Raw genomic sequence first — 21668 nt, 5'->3', positions numbered from 1 at the left:
TGAACAAAACAGCAGCCATTCAAGGCAGCACATGAAACGCACAGCATTCACTCCTGACACCAATAATGTCAATGCAAAAGTAGCACAAATTGCTCTCAGAACACTAACTAGCATCAGATTTGGACAAGAAAAAAATCTCTTGGAATTCTTTAGAAATGAGCCCTCTGCTCTGTCCACAACTGTATCTCACTTGCCTGGTGTTTCGCCCTTACATAGCAAACCTCACACAATAGAGCACTCAGAACATTCATTGGTTGTTTAGTGACCACAAATACTCAACACTTAGACAATGAAACAAAGATTCTCCAGATGCTATACCACCTCAGAATGCTTGACACTCGGTTCTTTGCGACAGCATAATTAGACTCCTCTCACCCAAACCATTAGATAACTAATCACCAATCCTCACACAAAAATAAAGAGCCTACCCCTACCTCACACTTTAGCAGACTCTGCCCTCAGATCCTGTCTCCATCAGCCAACTTAACAATGACAAGACATGCACACTTTAATGACTTTACAAGCACTAAACAACTGCCCTCTCACCTCAGTCCTTCACACCACCCCACCAGACACATATATCAGAAAAGCATAATCTACACATTCCCATCTGTGTTTTAGACAATACCTGTCTCCATGTCACTACAAACACTGATTCAACACATTGTAAGACTCTTCATGCCCACAATGTCTATCTATACATCGGATGCCTGTTCCACATGGAACTCTTTCAAGAGAGTGGCCACAGCAATAGTCTCAGTAACTAGTGAACTCTCGTGCTGCTGCTTAGCCTTTAGTGTCTTACCTTTAACAGGCCACTGACAGAGGGTAACTCTAGCAGTGTTTGCAGAGGCTTCTGCCTAATGTTCATACTGACTACTCCTACCTAATGCTCGAGCCTAAATGTTTCTACATACTACTTCTGTCTATTACTCCTACTGTTTAGCCAAAAGGCAGTGCTAGCATATAGTGCTCAACATAGGAAAATCTAGAGTTATGAAGAATGAGCTGTGTGAGTTGAGTGATGTCAGGTGTTATGTAAGACAAGAAGAGATTGTATGTCTGTGAAGAGAATGCCATTAGTCCACGTGTGAGTTAGGCAGAAAGAAAAGACAGCTACCTTGGTCATGGGAGTACAGTTTGACAACCAATGAAATGCTGGCACGCTGTGCAGCTGTCACTAACCCTCATGATGCCCAGGCGGGTGATACTGGTGATATACATCCCTGTGCATTGGCCGCCTACTAACTACTACCCACAATTCAGCAACCAAAATGGAGTCAACAAACAATGCTCATTTGCTCTAAATTCTGACATAGATACACATATAAGATCATGACATTTTATAACCTATGATCTTTACTGGTTGATGTGGCCAGCTCCCTGAGTGCTGCAGGAGCCTCATAAAGGTACAAGGTACTCCATGGGCAACAAGTAAGTAATTGAGATTAAGCTTAACAGAAAGGGGAAACCACAAGATTACGGAACAGATAAGAAACAGAATCATGTCTTGACTTCCTTCAGAAACCCAATCACAAATATACTTGAATTAGGGAACTTCATACTATCACACATTAAATGAAGACAGGTAGGAAACAACATTGTAAGTGAAACTTTCTGCGCTGTCAGCAGTTCAAATGAACAGCTGCAAAAAAAAAAAGTGTCATTCATACTATGTGACATTCACCCTCAGCTTACAGATAACAAAACCAATGAAAAGAAATAACTTCCTGATGTAATCTTTACAGATAACATGGACTTTGGACTTGATGTGTGACATCACTATCTCAAACATCCAGTATTCTGATTACAACATGATTTAAGTAAAATCAAGCTTAGATGCTAAACTACTTGGTCAAAACTCACGTAACCGTGCAGATGTATTCAGTAATTTCAGCTTTGATAATAAACAGATAAAATGGAAGGGTATGATGAATGAAATGTTTGTAGCTTAATGGGAAACCCTGCTGAGTACCGAATCACAGGAGGTATGTGTTAATAACTTGGCTTATTTGGTCTGGTATCAAACTTCTTGTTCATATGATCCCATAGAATTATGTGAACTGCTAAGTAGCTGGCATTAAAGGGGATGATGATATCATCCCATTGGTTGTTGCTGATTGATGGAGTGAGCCTGTGCTACTATGCGTGAGTGGTTAGTGAAGGGTGGGGAAGGCCAGTGCTTCCTCAACAGAAATGCTGATGGTAGTGGGAACATCTTGGTTCTCATTTTTCTAGAGAATCTCACATACTAATGAGACAAATCACTGAAGAGAAGGATTAGTAGAGAGACTGCAGATGTTCGTGAAATGCATGGAAAAATTAGCTCTGTCAAAAGAGCTAATATATTCAGAGGGGCCAACATTGTACTGCTTTTGCAAGAGCCATCCTTCTTTTTGGTGAGAAATTATATATGTGTGTATATATATATATATATATATATATATATATATATATATATATATATATATATATATATATGGTATTGTAGTACAAAAATTCTATGTATTGCAGTATACCTCCTTTGGAAATCATCCATGAAGAAAATTATCTATCTGTCTGCTGTTATCGTCACTCTACTCCCAGTTCAGTGACATAGATCAGGTACACTCCACCTTTATCGCATCCCACCCCCTCCCACACACACACATTCACCTTTTTTTCATAACTCCTGTGAAGTGTGAAAGTGAAGCATGAACTTTTGCACTTGTAAAGAACTTCCTTTTTCAATTTTACACACTAATTTTGCAAGACCAGGATCTCTGCTCATGCCACACACAAAATGCTTATGTTGCAATGATCCACAGTTATTCCTTTAACATCTCCTGTTGTAACCATAGCTGAATTTCCCACTATTTCTATCCATCTTTTCATGATTTTTACCTCTCCTTTGTACCTTCTGCTGTACCACTGATACTTTCTCAACCAGTCTTCTATCTACCATAGATTCTTTATGAGCCTTTCTAATGACATCACACAACTTTTCCATCTTCATTCTTCAATTTATTCTTTATTGTATAGATTATTTGATTTATGAATTATGAAAACTACCAAAAAATTAGAAAATTACAGACTTGTTTCTTTTCAGATTATATTGAAAAATCAGATTCATTGTTAACAAAATTATTATCCCCTTTGGTTCATTTATGATTCCATTGTAATATCTGTGAAGCAAAAATGTATCATTGTCTTTTTCTCCATTGATGACATCCTCTTTGGTCTCTTGTTTTGCATTTTTATAATTGTGTATACTGTTTTCACTATGGACATTCAGAAAATTCCAATTTAATCATCTGTGCTCAACTGGTATATGCATATTTGTCAGCAAAGTGCTAACTGCAATCCAGCAGTGTCTGCATATTTGCTTGTTACCTTACTGTTTTAAGGTTTTCTTTGGAAGCATCTTGAATTGTGGAAAATTTTTGTTTTGAGAGGCTCTGTGATGCTAGTGAACTAAGCCTGTTCAGTTATTATTGTAGGCTTGGCCACTAACATCATGCACTTCACCAAGAGGGTAGGTCTCATAATGTAGTTATTGCTAGAGTTGTAGCATATAGTACACAGTTTTTGTTTATTTTGAAATTGGAGAGTTAACTCTAATTCTAGCTGGTGTGATATTACTGTTGAGATTTTATGTTGAAGAGAGTCTTAGTTGGAGATATTCGATATCTGTGGCACAGGAGCTTTCACACTGAGGTAGAGTAATCGTATATAGATAATTACATCTGATCCTTTTTAGAAAGTATGTGATTCTTTTATTTGATAGTATATGATTAGCATATCAGAAATGGCTTGGCAGGTAAAGGTTTACTTTAGTGATTTCAAACTTCTTTAATCATGGTTAGACAAGATTATAACTAGTATAGGAACTTGATACATGTTGAATATTTCAAACAAGAAGCATTGATTATTTCATTCCACTATCACTTTTTTTTTTTTTTACTAAAATTCAGTAGAAAAATAAAATTTCCATCACCACTACATGTGAGAACCGGATATTAGATAAAGAAAAGAAATTTCAAAATATTTATTGTAAGGGTGGGTGTTCTTTGCTGAACACATTGCTAAAGTGATTGTTACATTCCATCAGTATATAAAGCTGGAAGCATTAAGTGCCCATATTAAAACTAACGCCACTGTTGGTAAGCTTATAAAGTAACAGAAACACTAGTAGAGGAATGATTGTTAGAAATAAGCAAAAACAGTCAATCTCTTTCCAAACTGTTTTGATATTCCTTGATTTTTTAGTGAAATGGAATTTTGACCAGTAGTTTCTAATTGTAAAAATATTGCTTATAAGTATTTTGAAGTGCCGATGAATCAGGCTCCAATCAGAGATATTTTAAATACGTTTTTGCAATAAGCTATCATATTTAGACAACAGATTTTGTTGATGTAGGATGATGATGTAGATAATGGTCATGACTGATACACGGCCTTCAGAAGATATGTACAGAAGATATTCACCCATTAGAGTAACTTAGGGCATGCCCTTAAGCTGTGAGACTCTTATAAGGACTTAGAGCTGTCTGATGTATATATTCTTTGTTTTCATTGGATACTGTATACAGTAATATGGTGAACTGCACAGTCATGAAGAATGAAAATGTATGTATAATTCATATAGCCTTTAACTGAAAGACATGGTTATCTACGGAGAACAGTAACAGTTTTATAACGTAGTTATGCAAACATTCATTCAAAAAAGGTGAGCAGTGCCATGTTATGGTACTCTTGATTAAAGACCATTATATATAAAGTATAGCTGCATATGCATTGAGCCAGATTTTTATAGACTAATTGGCAAGCAGTTGTGTATGATGGGATGTAAAAAAGATGTGGTAAGAAAAATGAATTGGAAATGGTGGTATACAGATGATGTATATGCACACACAGTATTATATTAATCAGGAGCAAAAGAGCACTCCATTCCATTGAGGAGATAGTTGGAAATATGTGATAAAGTTCATAATTGTGTGACGGCTTGAGTACCAAGTGAAGGATGTCATTCTTACACATAAATCTTGAAATATATTCTATTCCATTACCCTTTTTTTAGAATATAGTTTAAAGAACTTCAAGGGATTTTGTGAATGAGGACGCTGTGTAGCACAACTGCAATCTTCAGTTGTCAGCATTATGTTAGACATGTATAGCAAATGATTTTCATACTTAGAAAGGAGAAGGAACTATATGTAATTTACTATGAAGTAATTCTTAAAAGGCACTTCTTTTGAAAGATTTTGAGATACAATTATTATGGTTGACAGATGGACAGAGAAGGGCAGAAAGTGGTATCCATTGGTAGATATGATATACAGGCATTATTTCCAGAAGCCATGGGTCAGACTTTCATATCAGTGGTTCCCTTGGTTTATAAGAGCAGTTGATTCAGAAAAAAATATTTTCGTGTTTCCATGTGTCATGTTTATATGTATCTGTTTTATAAAAACATGCACAACTTCAAAAAAACGAGTGAATTTTTTTCTTAATGAAGTTTTTATCGGTCCAGAAAATAAACACTAACAAAATTTGTGATCATGTGAGTATTCCCATATCCTTCAGTTCAGAAGAAAGATTAAAAGTGTTGCTGACAAAATTATGATAGTGTGTCTCTGTTCTTCAGTTGTGAAGAATAATGCAAGTGTTGTCCGAAGAAGCCTGGTCTTGTATACGTACACACACCAGTTCTCCCATATCACATTCAGTGTAAAATATCAATATTGTGTAGTTCTCCCAGAGGAGTCCTTTCTTATGACATACAATGAAGGATCATATGAACGTCCAGAGGTGTGATTCTATAGTTGAAGTTCTCTGGATGAGTTGTGTTGGTTGAAATATGATTAGGAGTTGGGTGTCTTTAGGGAATGTCAAGTGCCTAAACACAAAAGGTTATTTGCCCTGCAGCACAATGCTTACATAAGAGCATAAAGCCTTAGAATTTCTCAGAGTTACAACATTGCTAGCAACAAGGACAACAATTGTGCCATCATATCACTTGAGCTGTTCGACTCTTCTTACATGCAACATAATCATAAATTTGTGAACAGTATTAACAGCATTTAATGATGTATAGAGTGCAGAGTATTCTGATTTGAATATTTGAATATATCAGGCATATCATAAATTAATGTGGATATTTCAAGCTCATTCAAGTACCCTGATCTCTATGTATTTGAAATTTCAGAGGTACTGTTTGAAATCTAAATCATAGTTCCCTTAGGAATTGTGTTGATCATCAAAGGTGAAAGCTACCATTACTGGAGGTTAATTATTGTATGTAAAATGATTTTGAACTCATAACTTTTATAACATGAGACTACAGTACTTAATTTTTTTTAAGAACCATATTGGTTGCAGTATCGGCATATCTTAAGCTTATTCCCCAATGTCTTTATACTATATATATGGTGAACCGTACAACCTTAATACCCCAATTTTTGTGATTCCCCAAATGCTCAGGAAGGTATCCATGTCCACCTTCAGGGACCACTGGTTGTGAAGTGTGGTGATGTTGGATGTTTGTCCAAGCAATGGCAATTGTGGGGCAGTTAGGGAGTAGGTGTTCAGCATCATTGTTAAGGTTGCTTCTTGAGTGTGTGAAATTCTGTAGCATTTTGAATCAGTGTTTCTATTTTTAAAGAGAAAGATGTTGCCCATAGTACAGGTGTGTCAGTGTAATTCCTGTTTGTCTGGAGAGTGCAGTTTCTGATTGGTGTGTGTAGTGGAATGGAATTCAAGATTGGGTTAAGAGTATTTATGTGTTTTGTGCATCTATTGTGTCATTTTGGTGTTACTTTGTTTTGTTGAGTTGATGCTTTTTAAGGGGGAATGTGATGAGATTTAGCTGAAGCATAAGATTGGGATGAGCTTTTTATTTCTGCATGAAGGCTAGTTAGTGGTTATGAAGTGACTGTGATGGATGGAGGCAGATGCTCTTGCACCAAATTGGGTTCTCAGCACAGTTGAGGAATGTTTAGTGTTTTTAAATGCTTAGTATCCAATGATTGTTATAGTTTCTTTATTTGCACATTTTGTGAGGCATAGTTTAGGGTGGAATTGATAAATTGATGACAGATGAGGTACCTTTTATTGTCCAGAACTGGGGTTGGTAAGTGTTCAGAGGGAATATAGTCTGTTTATGTCTTCTTTGTGTGATGTGAGGAGTGAATGTCATGTGTATATCATTTGTAATTTCTAGTATAGTGTTTTAAGTAGTAGATTATTCGTGGTAATGTATAAATGCCATTTGGATTCATTTCTTTTAGGTTAGCGGGATGACATTTGATTCCTGTGAAGATGCAGACATTCAGTACTGAGCAAGCCAGTGTTTTTCATTGTATGTAGTTCTGCATGTTCATTGTCTCGTGTTGTGGTAGGGTACTGTGATCTGCGTATGAGAGGACTCATACTGGGTTGGAGAAGGAAAAGGGAGGTCATTTAGTAAGAGATTAAAGAGTGTTGGGGAAGGAACTGCACTCTTTTTTTTTCTTCTTCTTCTTCTTCTTCTTCTTCTTCTCTTAGATCGTAAAGGGGTTCCATGAAAAGATTCAGTTCTCCACCAAAAAATATGAGTGTCATTTTTTTATTTTGTTTTTACTACATAAGACCATAAGGTTTGTATACATGACATAAAAATCATATAGAATATTGATTACCTCAACAATGAACAGCCATCCCAAAAACATATGAAAATTACTTCAGATGAAGAAGTTTGTTTGAGAAAAACGTTGATTGAGATGCCAAATTTATCAAAAAGCCATATAATTTACAGTTATATGAATTACAGACAAAACTGGGAATTCTACATACTTCTGAAAAATTTTAATGTTTCATAAAATTTCTTCAGATGAAGAAGACATGAAAAAAATTTACAAAATGCTACATTTATTAAAGGCATAACATTTTCATATTTGTATGAAATGCAGAAAAATCCACACATGTCTGATGATTCTTTTTGAAACAAAAATTTATACAAAAAGTTTACTTATAGCAGTGCTAAACCTTCACATATATTTAAGGAAATTCTTGAATTTCATGCCTTATTCTGTGTTATGTACACACAATAATTAGATTATGGTATGACATATGCAGTTTACTGTTATTGTGGAAGGTAACAACAAATAAGTAAATACATATGAATATATGTGTATGTTTGTGTGTAACTACCTATTTGTACCGTATTGAAGGAAGTTTTACACTTGTACCACCCCATCTCTTGAACGTTCTCTGCTATTATGCAACCTCTGAAGTTAAAGTATGCTGTTTGCATTGATTATATCCTCAGTCATTCTGTTATATTCATCCACCACACTTATACTATAAAAGAACTTCTTTTTATCCTTTTTTTCATGTAATGTCCTTCGGTTCCACCATACCTATGTCTCTTGAAGAACCTTTTACTTTTCAGGTCATCAGTCTTTTTAAAAACTTGAAGGTTGCGATGAGGTCATCCCTCTTTTATCTCGTCCAAGTTGGGTAGATTTAAAGTCTTTAGTCTTTCCCTGTAACTTAGCTCTCTTAATTCTTTGTGTGTGGGTGTGTATTCATTCTTTTTGATTTTTATTTTCATTTGTCATTGCCCAAAGACCCCCTTCTAAGAAAGGGTCCTTGTATTACCCAGGAGCTCATGTATTACCTTGTATTACCCAGGAGCTACAGAGCTGCAATACTTCTTGTAACGGAAATGCAGGACTCCTGGGAGTGAGATCTTTGACAGGACTGTACTACCAGTGATACAGCCTCGCCAAAAGGGACTTTTTGATTTCTATGTAATTTTGTGTAGGCAAAGTCTGGTTTCACCTGTGTATGTGTGTGTATATACTGGTTGGTAAGGTTATTTAATGTATGAATGTATGACTCATGGTGAGGTGCCTGAAGACTGGCAGAATGCTTGCATAGTGCCATTATACAAAGGCAAAGGGGATAAGAGTGAGTGCTCAAATTACAGAGGTATAAGTTTGTTGAGTATTCCTGGGAAATTATATGGGAGGGTATTAATTGAGAGGGGTGAAGGCATGTACAGAGCATCAGATTGGGGAAGAGCAGTGTGGTTTCAGAAGTGGTAGAGGATATGTGGGTTAGGTGTTTGCTTTGAAAAATGTATGTGAGAAATACTTAAAAAAGTAAATGGATTTGTATGTAGCATTTATGGATCTGGAGAAGGCATATGATAGCATTGACAGAGATGCTTTGTGGAAGGTATTAAGAATATATGGTGTGGGAGGTAAGTTGTTAGAAGTGGTGAAAAGTTTTTATTGAGGATGTAAGGCATGCGTACGTGTAGGAAGAGAGGAAAGTGATTGGTTCTCGATGAATGTAGGTTTGCGGCAGGGGTGCATGATGTCTCCATGGTTGTTTAATTTGTTTATGGATGGGGTTGTTAAGGAGGTGAATGCAAGAATATTGTAAAGAGGGGCAAGTATGCAGTCTGTTGTGGAGGAGAGAGCTAGGGAAGTGAGTCAGTTGTTTGCTGATGATACAGCGCTGGTGGCTGATTCGTGTGAGAAACTGCAGAAACTGGTGACTAAGTTTGGTAAAGTGTGTGAAAGAAGAAAGCTGAGAGTAAATGTGAATAAGAGCAAGGTTATTAGGTACAGTAGGGTTGAGGGACAAGACAGTTGGGAGGTAAGTTTGAGTGGAGAAAAACTGGAGGAAGTGAAGTGTTTCCGAAGTGTTTCAGATATCTGGGAGTGGATCTGGCAGCGGATGGAACCATGGAGGCGGAAATGAATTTTAGGATGGGGAAGGGGGCAAAAGTTCTGGGAGTGTTGAAAAATGTGTGGAAGTCAAGAACGTTATCTTGGAAAGCAAAAATGGGTATGTTTGAAGGAATAGTGGTTCCAACAATGTTGTATGGTTGCGAGGCGTGGGCTATGGATAGAGTTGTGTGCAGGAGGGTGGATGTGCTGGAAATAAGATGTTTGAGGACAATGTGTGGTGTGAGGTGGTTTGATCGAGTAAGTAATGTAAGGGTAAGAGAGATGTGTGGAAATAAAAAGAGCGTGGTTGAGAGAGCAGAAGAGGGTGTTTTGAAATGGTTTGGGCACATGGAGAGAATGAGTGAGGAAAGATTGACCAAGAGGATGTATGTGTCGGAGGTGGAGGGAACGAGGAGAAGTGGGAGACCAAATTGGAGGTGGAAAGATGGAGTGAAAAAGATTTTGAGTTATCGGGGCCTGAACATGCAGGAGGGTGAAAGGCGGGCAAGGAATAGAGTGAATTGGATCGATGTGGTATACCAGGGGTTGACGTGCTGTCAGTGGATTGAATCAGGGCATGTGAAGCGTCTGGGGTAAACCATGGAAAGTTGTGTGGGGCCTGGATGTGGAAAGTGAGCTGTGGTTTCGGGCATTATTGCATGACAGCTAGAGACTGAGTGTGAACGAATGGGGCCTTTGTTGTCTTTTCCTAGCGCTACCTCACACACAGGGGGGAGGGGGATGGTATTCCTTGTGTGGCGAGGTGTGCGATGGGAATGAATAAAGGCAGACAGTGTGAATTGTGTGCATGGGTATATATGTATGTGTCTGTGTGTGTATATATATGTGTACATTGAGATGTATAGGTATGTATGTTTGCGTGTGTGGACGTGTATGTATATACATGTGTATGGGGGTGGGTTGGGCCATTACTTACTACTACTACTTGTATGTGTAACTGGGCTCAGCCTTTCTGATGTTCAACCAGGATTGAAAAGCCAGCTTTAGCATGGCTTTATCATTGGAAATGCAGTCTCATCAAAGAACTTCTCAATCCAAAAGAGTCCATATTTCCCTGCTACTGGAAGTAGGGCTCTTTTAGGCTTCAGGAGCCTCTAAAAAGATGTCCTTGGATAATTATAGGTAAATGAATAAATACTTATTGGTGTGGAGTGCATCGTTCTGCCTGACAGCACAGGAGCAGCACCAGATATGCAGCATTACATTACTTATTTGGAATAATGGCTCACCCAGAACATAATATATGCATCGCCACAGAAGTCTTCAGTCTCTGTTTTAATCCCAGACAATCATGAATCCACCTCACTTTACAGTTGCCGAACTAAACAACTGTCATTATAAGCAGGACATATAAAACACGCAACATTCACTCTCCAACCGGAAACATCAACATAAATGCAACATTCGAACTAAATGTCCTCAGAACACTAACTAGCACCAAATTTAGACAATAAAAAGGATCTGTAAGCATTATCCACAAACAATTCATCCACTCCAGTCTGCACATCACCTGACTCATTTTCCACCCATTCAAAAGCTAACATGATAAAGCTGTAATCCACACAGTTTATAGCACTCAGAACAGTCAATCTGTCTAGCGACCCTAAACACTCGACTCTTATATGATAAAATGAAGATCCTCCAAATACAATTTTACCTCAGTTTGTTCAGCACTGAGTTCTATTCGACAGCAGTAGATGCTTCCCACTAAAACCTCTCAATATCCAACCAACAAGCCCCAAGTAGAAACAAGCTGTGTCCTGCCTCACACTTCAGCAACCTCACCCACAGATCCCTTACCCCACGAACTGTAAAGTTAACAAAACACATACAGATTGAAATTACCCAAATAGTACTAAACAATTGGTCTCCCATCATATTCTTAAGCTCCACCTAACCAGACATGCACCTATCAGAAGCCACAATCGCAGACAAACACAAGTTGCACTTCCCCATCTACTCTGATTTTCATCATTTTACCATATACCAAAAGTTGTATTTACCTGGGATGCTGCTTCTACAATGAAGGCACCAAAAACTTATTGCCCAGATGCCCAACATTCTCCCCACATAGATACACACACATCTGGACTCTATTACCTGTGGTCCTGCCATGAGTAAAAAGAAAAAATGGAAGGAACTCCTAGGGCAGGAGATAAGCAAGTAAGCATATTGCCCATATTTACATGTCGGGAAGTGCTGTATTGCTTTTTTTTTCTGTGTCTTTTAGGGTGAGTATTCGTTATATAGGTGTTCAGCATCTTTGCCATGGAAGTTTTATCTGGGCATGAAGAGTGTTATGGTATTGTGAATCATTGTTTTTAGTGTTGGAGAGATGGTTGGTGTCCAGATAGCCCAGGGAGTGTGCTTTCGTATAGGGGCATGTGTGGTGGAGTTGAGTTCAAGACAGGGTTAGGAGGGCAGTTGTTTAGTACTTGTCAAGTCATTATGCTGTGTATATGTTTTGTCAATGTTTCTTTTGTTGGACAAGAAGGAATCTGTTAGTATTTATTGCTAAAGTGAGAAACTGAGATAAGCTTTCTATTTCTGCTTAGGAGTTGTTTAGTGGTTGTAAAATGGTTTCAGTAGGAGTTTTGCAAAGAGCTGTGTGCTGAGCATATTGAGATGAGATTGTATTGGAATGTGCTGAATGTTTGTCTTTGCCAGACTAGGCTGCATACCACACCAGAAATGGGCTATTATGAAAATGAATATATCAGTGTCTGAAATGTGTTGTAGGTGAATGCATACTTGATATATTAATTAACAAATTAGAAAGGTAAGCAATAAAAACACTGTAATTGCAGTCATTGGAAGATATCGACATGATTCACATAGATACAATACTCAGAATTATAAAAACATATGCTGTACCCAATATCCTGATAGTATGACTAAAATTGACTGATCAGTATTTCAGAGAATATTTTCAGATATACAAAATTACCATGAAACAAAATCCTGAATTTCACTTTTCCTTCCATCAAGCGAAGAAGAATGATTTTTGTGACCTGAACTCTTCGATATAATGAAAATGACACTATAACACAGCAAAGTATAAGCAGTTTTCATATGATGATAGTGATGTAAGAAATCATCTGAAATTAGGACTACATCCATGCTTCGGAAATGCTTGCAGAACCAAGTAGAAATAATTCTTTTACATATTAGACTAGACATTGACCAATATTTGTGAAATTTATGCAACTAAACCACCTTAAACTTTAATAAGAGTAGCAGTTATAAAATTATGCATATTACAATGTTTAAAAACTAAAAAGTACAGGTTTGTGGTAACTCATCATTTGGAAATCTTGATTATATAATAGCATCTAACTTTTTTCATCAGGGTTGCTCTTGTGTGGAAAGCACAATCTGTATTTAACATATTTTCCACCTTCCTTGGTGGAGTTTCTCTGTTTTTACACCTTCTTTGACAAGATTTCTCTTTTTCTTTGGAATAACCTAAAAGGCTTCCAACTTCCAAAGTGGGTTCCTTTTATTTGGTATAACCTTAACTTTTATATATCCTTCACCCTCCCTTCCTCATCTGGAAAAACCTAGAGTTATTTACACCTGTTAGAATTTTTCACATCTTCTACCCTGTTAGGCAGCTCACCATAACGTAAAAGTAATTGGGAGACAGTATCACTGTTTTTCTTGAAGTGAGTGAACAAATCCTGTACATAGTTTTACTGTACCAAACTTGGCATATGGTAAGACAATCGTTGAGCCTCTGACACTGCAGTTTTTAAGTACTGTATGGTAACCTTAATTGTGATTGTCACCAGTGATAAAACTTAAAAGATCATAATGAATATTACTAACATTGATGCATTAATGCTTTTCTCACACTGTAAATTGGTTGAATTTATCACTATTTATGTAAGTCCAAAATTGGAAGGACTGGGGCATTAAAGTGAGCGAAGGTTTCCTTCCTTGAAAGCTATATGTGACAAAGTAGGTAATAGGGTTCCATAATGTCTGCATTATTCTGTGGATTGAAGATATCCCCATGGCTTTTGAACTGTCGTAGTTTCCATTTGTTCCCAAAAGATATATCAATGTTATGGTCATTAACTGCATCGGTGAGCAACAAGTTTGATCCAGCAGTGCACGAGCTAAATTTCCATACTGATTTCTATTCCTGTATCGTCCTCTTTAAGCTTATGCTTGTATGGCATCACTTGTTTATTAGGTATCATACGTTAATCCCTAGGGATTCAAACTGCTCTTCTATGTGTGAGGACAAGGAATGAATTTTTTGTCTTGCTGATGATTATTAAGTCAGATTTAGCGCTGTTTCAGAAAGAGCCCCAGATATTTTGTACTTTAATCCAATACTTCTCTGTGTAGTATATTTTTTACATGACTGGGTTGATGACTTGTAATAATACAAAATAATCAGGTCCTTGCCTGGTCTAATTTTATTTTACCATTCCTCCTAGTAATCCCAATGAGGAAACATATGCTTATTCTTCCCTTAAACTGCAAAAATATTGTTAAACTTAATGGTATCCCCAATAGCTTAATTGCTTACTCATAATGGCATCCCCGATAGCATTGGATACTGTTTGTTAAGGTTACCAGTTTGCAAGATCTAGAAAAATTATCAGCCAGAAATGTCAAAAAAAAAATTCTTCAACCACTTTTGTTTAATCCATCAAGGTGAATGAGGAACTTGAACCTAAAAATCTGTAAATCTACAGATGATGTTTAACTAACTTGATATTGAAGAACTTGTAAATCCATCGAGGATATCTACAGAAACTTTTGTTTGCAGCGCTTTGAAATCAACTTTGGTGTGTACTTCCTGAAGTGTCGTAGAATCACTAACTGCATGACTTTCTGAGAGCATGAAACATTTTTTGTTAAAGCTGTGTATCTATACAGTCCTCTCACAGATATTATGCTGGGGTTAAGTGAAGGCTAGGTCCTGTGATTATATATGCAAGACTTCTCTCATCTCACTAGCACTAACTGACTCAACATAAACAACATTGGAGCAGTTACATTCATTAGAAGCTAATTGTTCATTTCTGGACATTGCATCAGGATGCATTTACTCGAAGCTGGAACTGAACTTCGGCATGGCCATATGCCAGCTTTTGATAACTTTCATCATTATTTTTAAGAATGCATCAATTATCCCATGTGTTAAAGTGTTTAAACCACCAGAAGAGCCTTCATGGTGGTTATTGCATTTCATCTGGAGCATGTTACCCTAGCCTAGCCCACAAGCAGGGCCTAGAAGAGACATTTTGGGCCTAGTTGTTACTTTTAATTCCAGGATTTTTTATCCTCACTCTCTTACCCTTTCAACACCTTGTTTTTGTTTTTTCATGAAATTTAGAATAATAGTCAAAACACCTGACCTCAGAATGCATTTTCCCCAGACCTACATGGTCATGACCAAGGAAATAATTGATAGGCAATGGTGTTATCATGCCAGAGAAAACAAATGTCTCGGTGAATGATTCAGGTTAATCAAAAAAGGAAACTCAGAAAGTTTAGAAATATTTCCTGTGTTCCTGTTGCCACATAAAACCAATTTAATCAGCATCCCAACTCCATATAAAACTTATTCATAATAGAATCAACCTTAATGCTCCTTTCTTAACCTCTCATTAAGTCTTTAGAACCAAACACAACATTACCACTCACAAACCTCTTAAGATACTTTCTGAATGGTTTCAACCTAACACGCCCCTCTCACATGTGGTAATAGTGGAAAGACATGCCACCCAAGTATTTTATCCTTCTTATGGTTCCTCACACAGCAGATATGGCTGTTCATAGAAATGAAAAATTATGAACTTCCTAGCTAGTTCCCAAGCTGGTCACCCACAAAGGCCACACTTCTAAAATTCTCAACCTCCAGTGGAGTTCTGTCTCTAACTCCCTTCAGTTTCTTCTGACATAGTTTCCTTTTACCATCCACTAACATTGCAGCTCCCAAACACTGCATAGGCAGAAGTAAACATGCAACATTGTATCACATAGAGCACTGACTTTCACAAAACACGGTGACTGCACCACCACTGAAATCAATCATTTCCCTTTTAACGCAAGACAGATGAATCTAGCCTGCATCCTCACATCACCTCAAATAATCAATAACTCCCACTCAACAAAACATCATCCCTGATAGGCATCACAATGACACACCCATGCCATTTACCCTAACATGATAAACATTTGATTTTTTTTTTTTTTTTTTTTTTTTTTTTTATACATCGTCGCTGTCTCCCGCGTTTGCGAGGTAGCGCAAGGAAACAGACGAAAGAAATGGCCCAACCCCCCCATACACATGTACATACACACGTCCACACACGCAAATATACATACCTACACAGCTTTCCATGGTTTACCCCGGACGCTTCACATGCCTTGATTCAATCCACTGACAGCACGTCAACCCCTGTATACCACATCGCTCCAATTCACTCTATTCCTTGCCCTCCTTTCACCCTCCTGCATGTTCAGGCCCCGATCACACAAAATCCTTTTCACTCCATCTTTCCACCTCCAATTTGGTCTCCCTCTTCTCCTCGTTCCCTCCACCTCCGACACATATATCCTCTTGGTCAATCTTTCCTCACTCATTCTCTCCATGTGCCCAAACCATTTCAAAACACCCTCTTCTGCTCTCTCAACCACGCTCTTTTTATTTCCACACATCTCTCTTACCCTTACGTTACTTACTCGATCAAACCACCTCACACCACACATTGTCCTCAAACATCTCATTTCCAGCACATCCATCCTCCTGCGAACAACTCTATCCATAGCCCACGCCTCGCAACCATACAACAGTAGACCTATCATTTTTTCTGAACATTTGATTTTTGAATCAAAACTGGTTGAACATTACGGATTGCCTTAATGTAAATGAGTTTTCCAATTGTAAAACAAGTGAATATTACTTTACAGGTTAGATTTAAACTAAACAGTGACATATTGTATTCATGCTAGATTGAGGGCTTTTACCTGTTGGAATGATGTTTCTATCAGTTGGTATCTCTGTCATTTCAAATAATTCCATGTGTGAGACTGAAAAGCATAATGGAATAATCTTTTATAGGTATTAGATACTGTGAACTATTAACTTAAATATGAGCTACACACTGTTCATTGTATATTCCCACTAGAATATATGTTCAGTCTGTATCTTATAGTGCTCACAGAATGTTTTGTTTGCTGAACATATGTTTCTTAAAGGCAATCATCATTTATGCTTCTTGCCATAAATGAATAGAATTGAAACATTAATATAATCTTTTATGGTTATATTTTATTATATAGTTTATAGGGAACTTTGTTTGCTGGATGTGCTAAGTTAGCTCAAACAGAATCAAAGAGACTAAAGTGTCATGGCCTTTTGTGAAGTTTTCAGGTAAAGGATTAGGACCTGGAATGAAACCATGTGTTAGAATTGTCCCAATGGCTGATACATCATTGATTAATGATTCATTCATATTTGGAACACATAAAAATCGTCATTTACTACCCTATGATTATACCATTCATGATCATATTTCATGACCTAGATGGGATGGAAAAGTATGACTTGATGATCTTAGTGAAGTCTTTTTTGTCTTTTTTTTTCACAACTGGTAAACCCAGTAGGTATACAGTGGTTAGAATGTCCTTCCACCACTCCATCTCTTATTTTATTCTATAGTTTTCGAGCTATTAATTCATGTCCATTAGTCACTCCATCTGCCAGTCATTTGCAGTTACTTTACTGTAACTGATGTATTGAGGATAGTTAGATGATTGTAGATTGACTGCATGCCCATATATCAGTTTGCCTGTCTGCAGAACTTTGCTTAAAATTACCTTCTTGGAGGATAAGATTACTTTATGTTCGAATTCTGAGAGATGAGCACATTTTTATCCTACGAACGGTTTATTGTCGCTGGCTTCTCAGCTATAGCTCGTTTCTTTGGGAGTCAGGTGTTGAATACCGCTTGACTTTCCATGACAGTGAAAAGTTTTGGTGAATGTCTTTTAGATGGATGAGCTTCCAGTGTTGTAAGTTGAGACTTCCAGCTCGTGTATTTTCATTATGATCCCGTGAACTGCTTAGTCGCTACAGGTCACACGATTACAATTCTTGTTATTTAGGAAAGTAAGGCTCTTGTTTCTAATCCATTGGGATCATCAAGTGACTGAGAAATAAACCAAGTGTTCTTTGGGACAAAAACACAGGGATTATTATTCATACTGTGTAATGGATGTACCAGAAAAATGTGAAGATTGAGTATATGGGCCATGAGTGAATTAGGTTCTCCTGTTCCCGTAGGTTCAGCGATGCCAGTTCAGGGCAGGCAGGCCTTCCCATGGGTGCAGCTATTGTGGGTACCATGCCAGAGACAAGGTGGACCTACAGCGACATACTCGCATCCATACAGGGGAGAAGCCTTTTGCTTGCCCATATTGCTCACATCGGTCTGCACAAAAGTCAAATCTTAAACACCACATCTTGAGGAGACATATGAACACCTAGGAATCTGCTTACTACCAAGCTGAATTCATATTTTAGTAAGAAAAGAAAATGTAGATGTTTTTTCTATAAGGAAAAGAGTTCTATGGGAAGGATAGCAGAGGTGAAAATGGGGATTTAGGAAAAATGAAAACTTTGCAGATATATGGCTTTGTTTTATCTGATTGTTTCTTTATTTGGGTATCTGGCCCAAAGTATAGATGAAGAATTAGTTTGCTGAGTATATACCATTTTTTGGTTATGTAGCTTGGAAAGTTTTCACTTGAGTTTTTACATATGCACAATTTGGCATTATCATTTGCATTTGAATTCTGTTCATAATTATTTACACTGCAGGCATAAAAGACATTTTGCATTCAGGAACACAAGCTTACCACATACTGGGAAAGAGTACCTGACTGTCATTACTCAAAATATATTTGACTTACAAGATGTTTGATGTGAAGAACTTTGAAACACTTGGATGAAAGCATTTTGAGATGAAATGACTTTGTATGATGCATGATAAATGATGAGTTGGCAAAGATATATGGTAAGAATGTTCAATGTGTATGAAAACTGTATGATAATCAATGATTAATTTTTTGATTTGGATAAGATAAACTATAAAAAACACCCAGTGGCAACTCGACAGTAAAACTTCACTCCCACATTTTTTGATGTGCCCAAAAATTTAGAAAACATCTACACATTATTAGTGTTAGTGGATGAGAATTGCTCTCTAAAGATATATTTTTTCGTCCTTATTTGCATAGCTTTGAAACTGAAGTTTTAAACATTTTTTTAACCAACCTAGAAAAAGTGAATTTTGAAGGTTGGAAAGGAAAACCGAGACATTTAAAGGTCAAAGAGTACCTGCACATTTAGTGAGTATGGCCTCCATTACCAGATGTGGAAAACCCATGGAAAACCTTAGTCAAAACTTCATTGCCATTGCACTAAATTCCCTTTAATATTTTTCATGCATGAGGTTTGGTGAGCCTTCCTGGTACGCCCAGGGAGAATGGGGCATGTTCAGCAGGCAGTCAGTTGGGCCAAAGTATTTTAGTTACTTGCTCATTTTTTATGCTGTTTCTGGTCTTAATTTGTTTTAATACATGCTTTTGTTCGTAAGTCTTTGCTTCATGATATTATTTATATCAAACAGTAAATCTTTTGCTAAAACCACCTTTACAGCTGATTTGTTATGATGCATATTATCACTAGCATGTAAATGGTGGTGATTATCATTTTGTGATGCTGACTTTGATCTTACTCGTTTCTTTATATGATTTTTTTTTATATTTAATTTATATTTATAATTTATATTTAATCTTGTGGAGGCTAAGGTGAAGATTAGTATGGGTTTTCAGAAAAGAAGAGTGAATGTTGGGGTGAAGAAGGTGGTGAGAGTAAGTGAGCTTGGGAAGGAGACCTGTGTGAAGAAGTATCAGGAGAGACTGTGTACAGAATGGAAAAAGGTGAGAACAATGGAAGTAAGGGGAGTGGGGGAGGAATGGGATGTATTTAGGGAATCAGTGATGGATTGCGCAAAAGATGCTTGTGGCATGAGAAGAGTGGGAGGTGGGCTGTTTAGAAAGGGTAGTGAGTGGTGGGATGAAGAAGTAAGAGTATTAGTGAAAGAGAAGAGAGAGGCATTTGGACGATTTTTGCAGGGAAAAAATGCAATTGAGTGGGAGAAGTATAAAAGAAAGAGACAGGAGGTCAAGAGAAAGGTGCAAGAGGTGAAAAAAAGGGCAAATGAGAGTTGGGGTGAGAGACTATCAGTAAATTTTAGGGAGAATAAAAAGATGTTCTGGAAGGAGGTAAATAGGGTGCGTAAGACAAGGGAGCAAATCGGAACTTCAGTGAAGGGCGTAAATGGGGAGGTGATAACAAGTAGTGGTGATGTGAGAAGGAGATGGAATGAGTATTTTGAAGGTTTGTTGAATGTGTCTGATGACAGAGTAGCAGATATAGGGTGTTTGGGTCGAGGTGGTGTGCAAAGTGAGAGGGTTAGGGAAAATGATTTGGTAAACAGAGAAGAGGTAGTAAAAGCTTTGCGGAAGATGAAAGCCGGCAAGGCAGCAGGTTTGGATGGTATTGCAGTGGAATTTATTAAAAAAGGGGGTGACTGTATTGTTGACTGGTTGGTAAGGTTATTTAATGTATGTATGACTCATGGTGAGGTGCCTGAGGATTGGCGGAATGCGTGCATAGTGCCATTGTACAAAGGCAAAGGGGATAAGAGTGAGTGCTCAAATTACAGAGGTATAAGTTTGTTGAGTATTCCTGGTAAATTATATGGGAGGGTATTGATTGAAAGGGTGAAGGCATGTACAGAGCATCAGATTGGGGAAGAGCAGTGTGGTTTCAGAAGTGGTAGAGGATGTGTGGATCAGGTGTTTGCTTTGAAGAATGTATGTGAGAAATACTTAGAAAAGCAAATGGATTTGTATGTAGCATTTATGGATCTGGAGAAGGCATATGATAGAGTTGATAGAGATGCTCTGTGGAAGGTATTAAGAATATATGGTGTGGGAGGCAAGTTGTTAGAAGCAGTGAAAAGTTTTTATCGAGGATGTAAGGCATGTGTACGTGTAGGAAGAGAGGAAAGTGATTGGTTCTCAGTGAATGTAGGTTTGCGGCAGGGGTGTGTGATGTCTCCATGGTTGTTTAATTTGTTTATGGATGGGGTTGTTAGGGAGGTAAATGCAAGAGTCTTGGAAAGAGGGGCAAGTATGAAGTCTGTTGGGGATGAGAGAGCTTGGGAAGTGAGTCAGTTGTTGTTCGCTGATGATACAGCGCTGGTGGCGGATTCATGTGAGAAACTGCAGAAGCTGGTGACGGAGTTTGGTAAAGTGTGTGGAAGAAGAAAGTTAAGAGTAAATGTGAATAAGAGCAAGGTTATTAGGTACAGTAGGGTTGAGGGTCAAGTCAATTGGGAGGTGAGTTTGAATGGTGAAAAACTGGAGGAAGTGAAGTGTTTTAGATATCTGGGAGTGGATCTGTCAGCGGATGGAACCATGGAAGCGGAAGTGGATCATAGGGTGGGGGAGGGGGCGAAAATTTTGGGAGCCTTGAAAAATGTGTGGAAGTCGAGAACATTATCCCGGAAAGCAAAAATGGGTATGTTTGAAGGAATAGTAGTTCCAACAATGTTGTATGGTTGCGAGGCGTGGGCTATGGATAGAGTTGTGCGCAGGAGGATGGATGTGCTGGAAATGAGATGTTTGAGGACAATGTGTGGTGTGAGATGGTTTGATCGAGTAAGTAACGTAAGGGTAAGAGAGATGTGTGGAAATAAAAAGAGCGTGGTTGAGAGAGCAGAAGAGGGTGTTTTAAAATGGTTTGGGCACATGGAGAGAATGAGTGAGGAAAGATTGACCAAGAGGATATATGTGTCGGAGGTGGAGGGAACGAGGAGAAGAGGGAGACCAAATTGGAGGTGGAAAGAT

General features: G+C 37.7%; 1 protein-coding gene across 12 annotated transcripts in view; it reads left to right on the top strand.

Annotated features, from left to right (window-relative positions):
* Positions 1–21668, top strand: part of LOC139747116 (uncharacterized) — a 120009-nt gene that overhangs the window by 15022 nt on the left and 83319 nt on the right. The window contains exon 6 of one of the 12 annotated variants that reach the window (XM_071659014.1): positions 18031–18249. The exons of the other annotated variants lie outside the window; for them this stretch is intronic. Within the exon in view, the coding sequence (XP_071515115.1) occupies positions 18031–18234 (204 nt within the window). The 3' untranslated portion in view covers positions 18235–18249. Of the gene's footprint in view, positions 1–18030; positions 18250–21668 lie in introns of those variants that run through there. 12 annotated transcript variants of the gene reach the window in all.

Source organism: Panulirus ornatus, chromosome 67 (genome assembly GCF_036320965.1).
Source record: "Panulirus ornatus isolate Po-2019 chromosome 67, ASM3632096v1, whole genome shotgun sequence".
Lineage (NCBI taxonomy): Eukaryota > Metazoa > Arthropoda > Malacostraca > Decapoda > Palinuridae > Panulirus > Panulirus ornatus.
The sequence above is the reverse complement of the archived record's forward strand: the minus strand, read 5'-3'. Positions and strand labels throughout refer to the sequence as shown.